We start from the raw sequence: 12,617 nt of genomic DNA, 5'->3' as shown, positions 1-12,617 counted from the left end.
TAATATGTATTACATACTTTTAGCATCACATTCAAACCAGTTAAAGAATCTGTCAGGTTTGTGGGATATATATATATATATATATATATATATATATATATATATATATATATATATAGTTTAAAGCAACCTATCTGGCACGTGAGTCACTCGAAGAACTCCAGAGAGTTCATGGAAGTTCAGCAAAGAATGGTCAAAGTCAGCACATTACCACAAAGACACGGCTTGACTCAGCTCACCTATGGTGTATAATTTACCACATGATCTGCAGAGTCGTGAAAACAACGAAAAACATACTTTTTAATCATTTTTGGTGTCTCAAAAACAGCAGCATTCATATATATATAATAGGTCAACAGGCAGAGAGAAACCAGAATTTAAAAGAGGAAATAAAAGGGTTTTGAAGCTGACATAAATCAAAATAAAGTATGGGTAAACAGGTATGGTGGAATCAGACAAGCGACGAGTTGACGAGAAGACATTTAGGCGAACACCAAAGAAAAAGAATAAATGAAGAAGAAACATCCGGGCTCAAGCAGGCCATAAAGACAGAGCTCGATGCTTGACTGAAGTTGACTGCAGCGGTCCTCAGTCACTCTGGTTTACAAGCTTTTAGAGTCTTCAGCCAATAAAATGCAGGTTTACTGGGTTGAAAGCAGTTCACTGACTCAGCGGCGGCACGATATTCTACCTCCGTCCTTCCTGAAGACTGCAGAATAGCTGGTTGATTCATTACAATCAAGCCATTTGACAGGAGGTTTGTTAGAAAGCTGTAATCCCTAAAGGCTTTATCAGTGTGAGATGTAAATATTCCTAAATGAAACCCTGGTGGATGCAGGCCTTTATGACATCATTAAACGCTGCTGTTCACTGGTTTTCCTGCCATGGACCCCATCTGTTCCTGACCTCTGCAGACCAGAAACATCCCACCTATGGTGATGTATTCTGTATGAGTGTTTTCTCATGACATGACATCAAATGTAGACTAACCATTCATCTATTTCTCTTCCACTTATCCATAATCAGGTCGTAGAGGCAGCAAGTCCAGGATAGAAACCCAGACATCCCTTTTCCAGCTCTTCCTGGTGGACCACAAGGCGCTCCCAGGCCCACTGAGTTCTGGGTCTGCTCTGGGGTCTCCTCCCAGAAGGAGGCGCCCGGGATCCACCCTAATCAGACACCCGAACCACCTCAGCTGACTCCTTTCGATGGGGAGGAGCAGCGGCTCTGCTCCCAGGATGACGGAGCTCCTCCTCTTACCTCGAAGGCTGACTCCGGCCAGCCTACAGGGGACGCTCATTTCAGCTGCTTGTATCCGGGCTCCTGGTTTCTCGGTTAGGATTCGTACCTCATGACCAAAGGTGAGGGTTAGAAGCAGTAAAATTCAGTGCGGCGGACATCACTTCCCGAGTCAGTAACCACATGAATGCCATCATTTGCACTACACTTCCTGTGAAAAAAAAGGCCATATGTTGCTTATCGTCTTTTTTTTTTTTGTGCACAAAGTGGTCGCCTTTCACCTCCCTCCCGCGGGTCGAGGTTGTGTCTCCTGAAAACAGTCCGGTCTGAGAATTAAATCAGAGTAACGGACACCTCCTCCTCCACCTGAAACAGGAGTATTATGATTTTTAACTGGGTAAAATGAACCAGGTCCACGGCTTTCTGCACTGGATTTCTCATTTTATTTGAAGTAATATTCCTGCAATAATATTTGTGAAGTAAATTCTAAAAATTGGGAAGCCACAGATAAATAAGATCCACCTGTGGCTGATATAGATCGTTACAGCTACAGAAAATAGGCCGACTACGTTGAAGAAAATGTCCCGTTGTTTGTCTCCCCTCTGCCTTTAGTTTTCTGTGTCTGGTCTGTCCACTCCAAGCTGCTGACTGATCATTTATCTTCTAATTTTAGTCTCACAGATAGATCTTTTAAAGCAGAAAGTCTTCACTGTTGGACTCAGCAGGTGTTGCTGCATTAAATAAGTGAGGAATGTTGTTTGCAATTGTCGTACCACTGAGCTAAAACCAGCAGAATGTGGGTGACCACAGCCAGGGAGGGATATTTTAGCCCCAAAGAGACTCCGTCTCTTCACATTACAGTCATTCACCCAATCACACACACTAGTCAGATGTACGTCGACTGAAGTCAATTCAAAATGGCCACCGCAGCAAACTGAGCTTAGCAAACACAATTAGAGGCCTAACATTCATTAAAGGAACACGTCACTTGCCGCCTCTTCTCCCAGTTTTAGCCTAATGACCAAGCTGCAGCCATTTTGTTCAAACCTTGAAAATATTAGGCGCAGTCTCACACAAGATTCAAGATCCAGAGCCACCTGTTAGCACTTAGACCAGGGGTCTCCAATCCTGGTCCTGGAGGGCCACCATCCTGCAGGTTTTACTTGTTTCTCTGCTCCAACACACCTGATTTGAATCAATGGGTGATTAACAGGCTTCTGTAGAATCATGATACTCTGAGCACTAACGAATAATGATTTTAAGACTGACTACAAAAGGAGCACTCCTTCATCATAATTATTACCACCGACTCAACATGTCTCCTGACCTCTGCCTTGTAGTACAGATCTGTGTATAAACCAAACACGCTATCAGGTGTACAAATTTACACTTAAATCATTTAATGAGCGACTCCGAACTGACAGTACCTGGCTTTAAGCGTTCATCGTGGATTTAATTCAAACCCAAGGACAATTTGGGGTAAAAAACGGCGACGATTTGTACTTTTGAAATATCAAAATGTTTTACTGTATTAATACAAAGTATGTTTACCAATACAAAATGACATTTAACTCAAAACACTCAGCTAATGGGACCTTCTTCACTCTGAACCTTCACCCCCCCTCCGCCTAAATGTCCTGACTGCAATCTGGACCAAGTTCTTGTTGTTTTTCTTCCAAGAAACACTCGATTCACTCAGTGATGTGTAAAATAAAATATTTTCTGTTTCAATCATTCATGGATACACTTGTTGAGACACAAGTAACAGTACAACAAACCAACTCAGGCCAACTCCTCTAAAAGAGCTCCGATTTGCCCTTTAAGAAAAGAAAATAATAAAAAAAAAAAAACAGAAACAAACACCACCTTTAACAGTGGAGAAAATCCAAGTGCATGCTGGCAAAACTTGTGACCGTCTGAAATCCGGATATTCCAAAGTACTCATGATGATCATACAGTAGCAAAATATTACATATCGAGAACAAAAAACAAAAAAAAAAGGAGAAAGAGATGAACATGAAGCGTATTTTTAAGACATGATTACAGAAACAAGGTAATCAAACTGCACGACTTCAGAGAGACTAGTAACAAACAGACCCCTCTTTTTAAAAAAAAGGGGGAGTCTTTTAGAGGTTTAAGGAGAGCAACAAAGTTTCGACTTTCAGCAAATGTGGTTCATGTAATCTGGAGGGACGTGGGCAGTGAGGTGACAATCAGAACATCGGTCCGAGCCGAGGCTTTTCATCATGCTGCGGCAGCCCAGTGTTCGGCGGGGTCAACGCCGGCCGGCCGGCCTGCGGGGAGAACCCCCGTCAGCTCCCGGCCCAAGGTGATGTTCGTTTACTGGTCGAGACCAGGTGAGAGACTGATGGCAGCTCCAGGGTCACGACTTTGTGAGTAGGCTAAGATTAAGTATAAAAAAAAACTCCACCTCCCGTGTCTTTGATTTCTTCTTTTTCCCACCGATCGTCGGGGGCCGGACCTGGAAGGAAACAAGCAAGGAGGAAAGGGGAAAAAAAAAAGAGGTTCACTTCGGAGCTCTTCTACGGCTGCAGCAGGAAAATCCAGGAAACCTTCGTTGTGAGGTCGGAGCTTTGGGCGGAAACGTACCTAGTTGCCGTTGACTTGTGTGGCCGGTGTTCCTCCGTGGTCGATGGCTGCCCTCTCTCTGCTGCGGTTCTCTCGCTCTTCGTCCTCTTCGTCCCGCTCCTCGTTCCCGCTGTGGTTCTTACAGTACAGTCTGAGAAAACAAAAACAAAAGCACACCAACGGCCGTCGATATTAGGGACCTCCTGAGCCAATTAAGTATCAGATCAAGACATTTGTTGATCAGTACTGAAGTAGGTCACAGTTTGGTTTCTGCCATAAAACGTTGTGATCTAACGTGCCTGCAGTATGGAAATACTTTAAAATAGAAAATGAGGGCACTAATGCACCCCTACAGCATGAGAGAGGCAGGCTTTTGAAGTAACAACAGGCCTGAATGTCCCTTCTGAGAGATTCAGCCTCTAAAATCCTATTTTTTTTATACCCAGTCCTCTTACTGACCTCTTGCCAATTAACCTCATTAGTTGCAAAATGTTCCTTCAGCCGTTTCTTATTCATACAGCAAATTGTTTCCCCTGCCCAAACTTTTTTCACGTGTTGCCACCATAAAATTCTAAATTGCCTCCTTTTCCTCTCTAAAAATGGCACAATGTCTTAGTTGTCCTTAGTTCATGTTTATCACTTTTCATTGTGAATTACATATGGGTTTATTAAGTTTGCAAATCATTTCATTCTGTTTTTTTTTTTTTTTTTTTTTACACGACGTCCGAGTTGTGGGGTTGTATACACAGTGTCGCCTAGTTTGAATAAATTAGTCAAGTGAAGTCCTGCTGTGTGCAAGTCCACAAAACTTGTCCATCACCAGTTTAACCCCATTTAACTGATCAAAGACAGGTGGACAGGAAAGAGGAGGACATGTCAAAGAGGAGGACGGCTCAAAGACAGACGTCAGTCGTGAACATTTTACAGAAAACATGAACGTGATTTTCAGATCTGTAAAGAATTCCTCGCAGATTTTTCCATCGGTGTGGTTTTTGTTGCTCATAAATTCGGACTGCAGCCAAATCTAATTTCCAGGACGGTTAATTTTATGTCACACTTGAATCCAAGGTCCTGCACAGACTGTGGATTCATTTTATTTAACCTTTATGTATACGAGCAGTCTCATTGAGACACAAAGGCTCATTTTCCAGAGGGACCTGTGATGCCAACTATACGTCAGTAAAGATGCTCTCCAGTGCAGTTAATGTGTCTTCCCGTTGATAGGTTCACATTAACGCACATGAAACTTTATTTTAGCATCGACTCCAGTTGTCCACCTCGTCCTCCACGGCTCTCAGCTAGTAGCATCATCATCATCACCACACACAGCCTGAATTAAAGGCTGCAGAAGAAACTGTGTTTCAAGCTGCTCACAGTGCGGATTGGCTCAGACTAACTGAATCAGACTATCTGGGGTTTAGCTGTGCAGAGTTTCTAAAATAAATCTCCAAGTACCAATATAAATTCAGGCAGGCTTTATCAAGATGTCATGCCAAGATGAAGGTTTGGGGAAAGCACAAAAGCAGACAAAACCTCCCCGTTTATGAGAGAAGGCTCAGTTCAAAGTAAGAGTTAAAGCTGATGAGTTTATAAAGAAGCTCTTTTGATGTTAAACTCACTTGTAGATGCCGCGGGCCATGTTTTCTATGTACTTGGCTTTGTCCTGCAGACCACAATGATAATGATAGGTCTTCACACAGGCCTTAATTTCACAGCCAATTGTGGCCCCCAACTGACTGCACAGTGTGCATTTCTGAAAAACAACAACAGGAACTTTAAATTAAATCAGCTAGTAAAAATAAAAAAATAACTAAAAGATTTCAAACTCTCCCCACCATTCTTTTGCCCCTCTTGATTTCCTGGATGACCGTTTTCACGTCAAAGTTTCCGAATTCAGCCCGTGACGTCGTGGTCAGCTGTACCGTCCCCGATGAGAAGAGCTGGGGGGAGAACCAGGAAATGCAGCTGGTGGTGCTTTAAAATCTGTAACACCCCGCCCCCGACGCCCCGCCCCAGGCTGAACAGTCCTACCATGCACTTGTAGTGTGCGGCCACCTTCTTGGAGTTGTCCGTGTGCAGCACGCCTCTCGTTTCGTTTTCCTCCTCACCGGCGTGGCAGAAGCCGCAGCGCTGGCCGCCGTCTCCCACGCCGCTTCGGAGAGGCGACCTGTCCCGCTGAAACACAGTTGCAACGTTTCCAGCGCGAGCCGAGTCTACATGCAGGTGTGGTCAGAGGTTTACATACGTCTGTCATTAAGGTCATTAATTTGAACCTTTTTTTTTTCCAGGGTGGAACGACTGCAATCATTTTCAAAAACAAGAATTAGTTGCACAAGTTTGAATTTATCTGGGATTTTCTCTGATCCACACTGGGTCAGAATTACACATACAGTCCCACATATATTCATACGTTCACCTAAATGTTTTTAAAAGGCGATGATGAAGGTTTGCTGCAGTTCTTAGCAACGGTATCCTTACAAAGTACTGCATATTTAGACTTTTTGTTCTTAAATACATATATACATGTTTAATTTTACCAAGCTGGAATTGGCACTTTAAACCTATATTTTATACAATAATTTGTTTACATGTTATTTTGTTGGATGCAATAAATGTCTTTTATAAAACTTTACATTTTACAGTAAAGTTTACTGTAAAAAAACAAACAAAAAAAACAACTGATTTTGAGTTTTGAAAGAAAATGAGTCATTTAGATTAATCAAACAATAGCTGCTATAAGGAGCCGTGTGAAACGCCAGTCTGTCCTCAGTGCAGCCAGTTTTACGTCACCATGAACTGAGAGGGCGACAACCATGAAAGCAGCTCCCCGCTCCAAAAGAAAAACACTTCCAAACGTGACTGAAAATCGCAGCCGCCCACAGGAACGAGACAAATGGAGCTAATCGGCCACAGTGACAAGGCGAGGCTCTTAAAGCTAAGAACGTGGTACCGACTGAAGCACGGCGGTGGCAGCATCACGCTGTGATACTGGTGCCCTGCTTAAAGTGCCAGAAGCCTGTTGACAGCTGCAAAAAGTGTGTCGAGGTACGACTGGCTGAGGTCTGTTTAACCAAATATTAGTGGAGTATGATTATATATTTAAGCTTGCATGTATGATTTTGACCCTGTGTGGATTAGAGAAAATCTATTCTATCATCCAATCGTTGTTTGTTGTAATCATGCCATCCTGGGAGAAAAAAAAAAAAAAAAAAAGAACGATTCAGATCATTAAAAGACTTAAATCAGCGCAACACGAAGGGTGGACGCCACCTGCCGACAGCACCTGTACAACAGACTAAAGTGGACGTTTAAAGGCCGTATTTACGTGGGAGGAGCTCTCTTCGTCTGCAGCTTGCGAGGATGAGGTGGAGCGAGTTTCTTCGGACTGGCCGCGAGATCCGACCTTGGCTCTGCCCTTCTCGAACCGCCCCCTGCCTCTGCTCTGTGGAGGCGAGGAGGAGTCTGAGTCGTTGGCTACGCCGCCCTCTTCATCTGACAAAGGAAAAAAAAAAAAAACGGCAAGCACACTCAAAATCAAAAAAAGGTTTCTGATTTGGCGTTAAACTCGGGGCAAACCTTCGACCGTTATCGCGTCAAGAACTACAACTAGGTCTTGTTTAAAAAAAACAAACAAACCGTGTTTCACTGCTACGGAGTAAAACGTTTAGGATTCTAACCTTGACATCCTACAAAGTGGCAGACAGTAAAGTTATTTCTCACTCGCATGATTTCCTGTTAACTAAGTGAAAAATAAAATAAACCAGCAGCAGAACCAACCATGAGCTCCGGACACAGGACAGACGGCAAACTTTACCTTGGACGTTATCCTGAGACGCATCCCGATGTTTGCGACAGTAAACACTAGAAGAAATGAGAGAAAGAAAACAAAATGTATTTAAATGAACCAGGTGTGACGCCTGACACACTCTCGGAAAGAACCAGGTGTGGCTGATGGATGAGTGGGTGAATGTATATATATATAAAAAAAAAAAAAAAAAAAAAATCAGCTTTAATTGCTGAAGCAAAGCCACTTACAGATAAATCCCCTGTGAGGGATTCTCTTTGATCTGGGCTTTGTCCTTCACGGCGCAGTAGTAGTGATACGTCCTCCGGCACGTCTTGACGTCGCAGCCGATGGTCGCGCCCGGCCGGTGACACGAGGAGCACGTCTGAGGAGAGGGAGACACAACGTGAACGAAGCTCCACAGAAGGCTTTGACATCTGTGATCAGACCCGCAGGCCTATATGAAGCCGGGGCGGCAAAATAACCACGTTTTAAATGTTTATTGTGCAAGTAAACAACCCCAGACTTATAACACAAACCTTATGTATTGTCACTAATTTTAACTCATCTACAAATTAAAGAAATATATTTAAGTTTACTTAAAATGTTTTAATTATTCCACAAAATATGATTGAAATTTCACAATGCAAGTTGTGGCAAAATGTCGCCACGAGGCTTTACCTAAACTAAAAGTATAAAAGCACTGCAGTGATTAATAAAATGTCTCGGCTGTTTTTTTTTTTAAACTCTAGATGATGCAGAAAAGAGCTCCAAAAACAGAGCAACTGGACTGCGTTTCTGTAATCAAATCAAATCTAATAAAAGTGTGAAATTACCTTTAGGGTACAAAACTTTATGACGTATACCGAGTCAGATCTTGGCGAATAAATAGGAGCTTTGGGTAAAAATAAATGCCGTGACATGGGATAAGCACACTGAAGACACAGGTGGTCCAACTAAATAATGTTTGAGTCTGGGCCTGCAAGATGGTATGAATGTTGGACAAATCAGAACAAAAATGCTGCGTTTCAGACTCCTCTATGATTCAAATGTATTAAAAATATAACACAGGGTCAGCACAGACATGCAGACAAATACAGACCTTTATTCAGTGACACACACACTTTAATACTGTCGGATTGAAGGCATTGCGGACAATTTGATATTCTGTCACTTTTTATTTGCCTTCATTGTGAGCAAACATATGAGAGCTCTGATGTAACGCTTCGAGTGCCGCCGTCGGTACGTAATACAGGAAAACTGTCCGAGTTGTGAAAATCCAAAGCATGAATCCCTTCAAACAGCAACGTTGAACAGACATGTCTGGAGTTGGAAATCAGTGGGGATCAACCTGGAGCCATGAGGCGTCCAGCGGTGCAGTCAAAGGGTCCTCGGTTTAGAGCTCGGACAAGACACCGTCCGCAGATGGCCATATAAAAAAAACTGAACACCTTCTGCTTCCCGAGCTACGTTTCCAAAACTTCCCTCAACGCGTACACATTATTTAAGAGACGAATTGGACACAAACCCCTCCCCCAGAGCAACGGAGCCGCACGCGCTTCGTGACCAAGATCGACATGAGAAGTGCCCGCTCACCAACTTGTTCCCCCTCTTGATCTCCTTCTTTACGTCTTCAATGGAAAATCCCCCGATGTTTTCGCTGTCTGAGTGTGACGTAACCAGAGCTGAAGAGAAAAGCTGCGGAGAACAATTAGAAAACGAGTTAGCCACTGGATTTTTTTTCTCCCCCACCTTCCTTCAAAACATTAACGCCAGCTGAGGTGCTATCTTTACACACCCCTGTGGTGGGTTTGTTTTTATGATTTACAGACGCAGAGTGGGACTAGACTTAAATAGGTTTATTAAGAGTTGCTGCGGTTTCTACCGTTTTTACAAACTGTGCCATTTATTGCTTTTAGCCCACCGCAGGGGTTTGCAAACTAAAAACTGCGCTCCGGGGAGGTCAAGGCGGCGAAGCCGGGAACAATGAGCTCCTCTCACCATGCACTTGTGATGGGCTGCCACCTTCTGGCTGTCGGACACCAGCAGCTGACCGCACTCCTTGTCCCGACTGGTCCTGCAGAAGGCACACTTGGGCAGCCGCGCCGCAGCTCCTTTCCTCTGCGCCGACATGGCCGAGGGCTCTCCTGTGCGTCCGAGGGGCTAGAGGAGAAGAACGTCGCAGGGAGAAGAGGCGAGAGAAAGTTGAACGTTGGAAGGAAAAGCCTGAGCCGAAACTGTTGGATGAACGTGCCATTGCTTTTGTCTGCTCAGGATATAAAAAGGTTCAATTATCTGAGAGTACATATTTGGGTTGATTTCTTTTTCCTCTCTTCACCCAAAGTGAACGAGTTCATGTTATGAAATAATAAATAAAACCTCTGGAAGTGAGCCACCAGAGCCTCGTTCCCAGAAACAGCCGGAAACTAAACGCTGGCTCGACGGCGACTTGAGCAATTTCAGACTGGAGCACAGAGCGTCCAAACAGAGCGGCTCTGTGTCCCGAAAAAACGCCAAATTTGACTCAGAAAAACCCCCTCAGACGGATCACCTGAGAGGCCAGCGTGTTCACTGCAAGACTACAGGACTACACACTTCAGACCTCGTGTGCTCGTGGATTTAAAGCCGATGGATCGTCCACTAACAGGGTGCTGAGTTTTACGCAGTTATGTGCTGCAGGTCTAATCGATTAGCCGTGCCTGAAGCATTGAGGCAGGTGATCCAATGAGCTTCTAATGCGCCTGGGCTGCAGGTAAATGCTGTCAATTAGGACTGAACTGCATGAAGCAACATTTATATTTACCTATTTGGCTAAAATGCTCCCCCACCACACTCCTGGAAGCACAAAACAGGAGAGAAATCAGCAGAAGCAGTGATGCAACACGGGGATACTTTTCATTTCAGAGGCAGCAGATCACAGATCCACTCCCCCCCAGGAGGAAGGACATTTTCTTCAAATGATGCAACATGTTTCCTATTTTTACATCTTAAAAACAAATCTGCAAAACCAAAGAAAGAAAGAAGACAAACAGACAGTTTTAGGCCCCTGTTACTTCTCTGAATGTCTACAAAAAATGAGATGATTTAGATTGCTCTTTTGAATGTGGAGCAATTCTTTTTGTTATTATTGTTGTTGTTTTGCTTTTCCTGTCCTTTCGCCTTTTATAAAAACCATCAAATTCATTAAAAACAGCCTCTGAGGTGAGATTGGTCGCAGGGCTGCAAATAAAACCTGCAGATGTGTTTCTGTACAGGATCCCCCAGCAGGCGCCAAATAATGCGAGGATTCACGCATTCATGTCCACGAGTGAAAGTGGGTGTATTAACACACAAACACGCTAATAACAATAATAATAAAACCGTGCTGCAACGCGCAGACTGAGGGCCACCCCAGCCCCGGCAGCAGCAGGGCCGGGATGCGGCGGAGGCGGCGGCCGGGCCAGGGCGCTCTCCGCCCGGGGAACCAGCGGCGGACGTCCTCCTCTCCGCCCGGGGAACGCGCTCACCTCCGCGGCGTGTCGCTCCACGGCGACATCGGGGTTGGATTTTTGAGTCCAAAAAGGAGGAGCGAAACGGTACAGACACACACACACACAAAAAAAAAGAAAAAGAAAAAAAAAAGCGCTGCGAAATCCCCCTCCAAAGTTTTGAATTAAAGGGGGTGTGTGTCTCCTGGCTGAGAACTATTTTCACTGAAACGACTCAAAGACGAGGATTTCTGTAAGGAAAAAAAAAATACCCCAACGCAAGGCCCTAAACATGCAGGGAAATAAAGGTCGTAGGGAAATGTGCCTGCTCGACATTCGGCGTGTAGAAGAAGGCGAAAAGAACAAAAAAAGCGCGATTATTTCCCTTTAAATGAGTGGGGGAGAGATTATCAGGCGAGGCGCGGGTCGAACCGCTTCGAAGCCGAGATGGAGCTCCGAGCAGCTCGGTGAGCGCGGCAGCCTCTCACGGCCCCCGAAAACCCCGACGGCAGGCCACGAAACGCAGGAAGCTACCGCCCGGCCGCGGCCACGCAGCTCGCCTCTTACCGGTTAACCTGGTCCCGGGGCGCTGAAAATGCTCGAAACGAGGGGAAAGAGCCCCGGATAGCGGCTGGGTTTCTTCCCGTCCTTCAGGAGTGATTCTGTGCTTTTCGCACGAGCGTTAAACTGGCAACGGCGGGACGCGGCGGGACTTCCGGGTGGGACTTTCACAATAAAAGTCAACTCGGAGAAGGCGGGCTTTATCTGGAATTTATTTATACTTCTCGAAAACCACTTGTTTCCATCTTTAAAAATGAGGTCAAACAATATATCAAGACTATTAGAAATTCCACCAATACTAAAGCTATTAAGACTTACACCTTATGTGCTCTCTTTAGTGTTATTGTAAAGTATCGTCTGTATTTATAACCCCCTGGCAACTTTCGTTATGTTACATTGTTTATTATTGGTTTGTTCTGTTGTATTTGTATTTGTATTCTGTTTTTCAAAAAAGATTTATTTTTAAAAAAATCTGGAATTTATTTGCATTGTGGGGCAGAAATAGAGATAATGAATCACATTAAACAAACAAAATGTTTAACTTAGCATTTCAGAGCTTTACCCCCATTCTCACCCACACAAAAAATAAAAAACACGGCTGCAGAAAAAATTGTTTTTAAAAGCGTTGCTACTACTAATATTGAACACAACAACAGCAATAATAGTAATAGATTTGACCCACTTTGCCACCGTCAAAGAAACAAACAACACATAGGTAAACCAATTTCTCATTTGTTAAGATTTCATATTCTTAACACATGAGATCGATAAAATTTATCAGAGTCTCAAATGGAAAATTGATTCCTCTCAGGAATTTTATAAAGGCAAACCAGAGGCCGTTTCTCTTCCCACAACAAAAGTATTCTTATTAAAGGTTGTAAAAGAAGTCATTTAACATTTTAGCTGAGAAGTTTGTCATTATCAACTATCCCAAATATAAAAACCTTTGGAGGTGGTTCTTTTTTTTGGTCTCACTG

At 43.9% G+C, this 12,617-nt stretch overlaps 1 protein-coding gene across 2 annotated transcripts; it reads right to left on the bottom strand.

The window, feature by feature from the left end:
- Positions 1-2,740: 2,740 nt before the first annotated feature.
- Positions 2,741-11,804, bottom strand: phf6 (PHD finger protein 6). Of its 2 annotated transcripts, XM_017419803.3 has the most exons (12): positions 11,647-11,802; positions 10,416-10,447; positions 9,614-9,775; positions 9,209-9,310; positions 7,864-7,997; positions 7,643-7,689; positions 7,154-7,320; positions 5,860-6,003; positions 5,664-5,768; positions 5,448-5,581; positions 3,850-3,979; positions 2,741-3,721 (listed from the first exon to the last, which is right to left on the bottom strand). In XM_017419803.3, the coding sequence occupies exons 3-11, from the start codon at positions 9,743-9,745 to the stop codon at positions 3,850-3,852; spliced, it is 1,095 nt and encodes a 364-aa protein (XP_017275292.1). In that variant the 5' UTR covers positions 9,746-9,775; positions 10,416-10,447; positions 11,647-11,802; the 3' UTR covers positions 2,741-3,721. The 2 variants fall into 2 exon arrangements, with proteins under 2 accessions (XP_017275292.1, XP_017275291.1); XM_017419802.3 differs by lacking the exon at positions 10,416-10,447 and having other exon boundaries at positions 11,647-11,804.
- Between the last annotated feature and the right edge of the window lie 813 nt (positions 11,805-12,617).

Source organism: Kryptolebias marmoratus, linkage group LG9 (assembly GCF_001649575.2).
Source record: "Kryptolebias marmoratus isolate JLee-2015 linkage group LG9, ASM164957v2, whole genome shotgun sequence".
Classification (NCBI taxonomy): Eukaryota; Metazoa; Chordata; class Actinopteri; order Cyprinodontiformes; family Rivulidae; genus Kryptolebias; species Kryptolebias marmoratus.
This window is presented reverse-complemented; position numbering and strand designations above follow the sequence as displayed.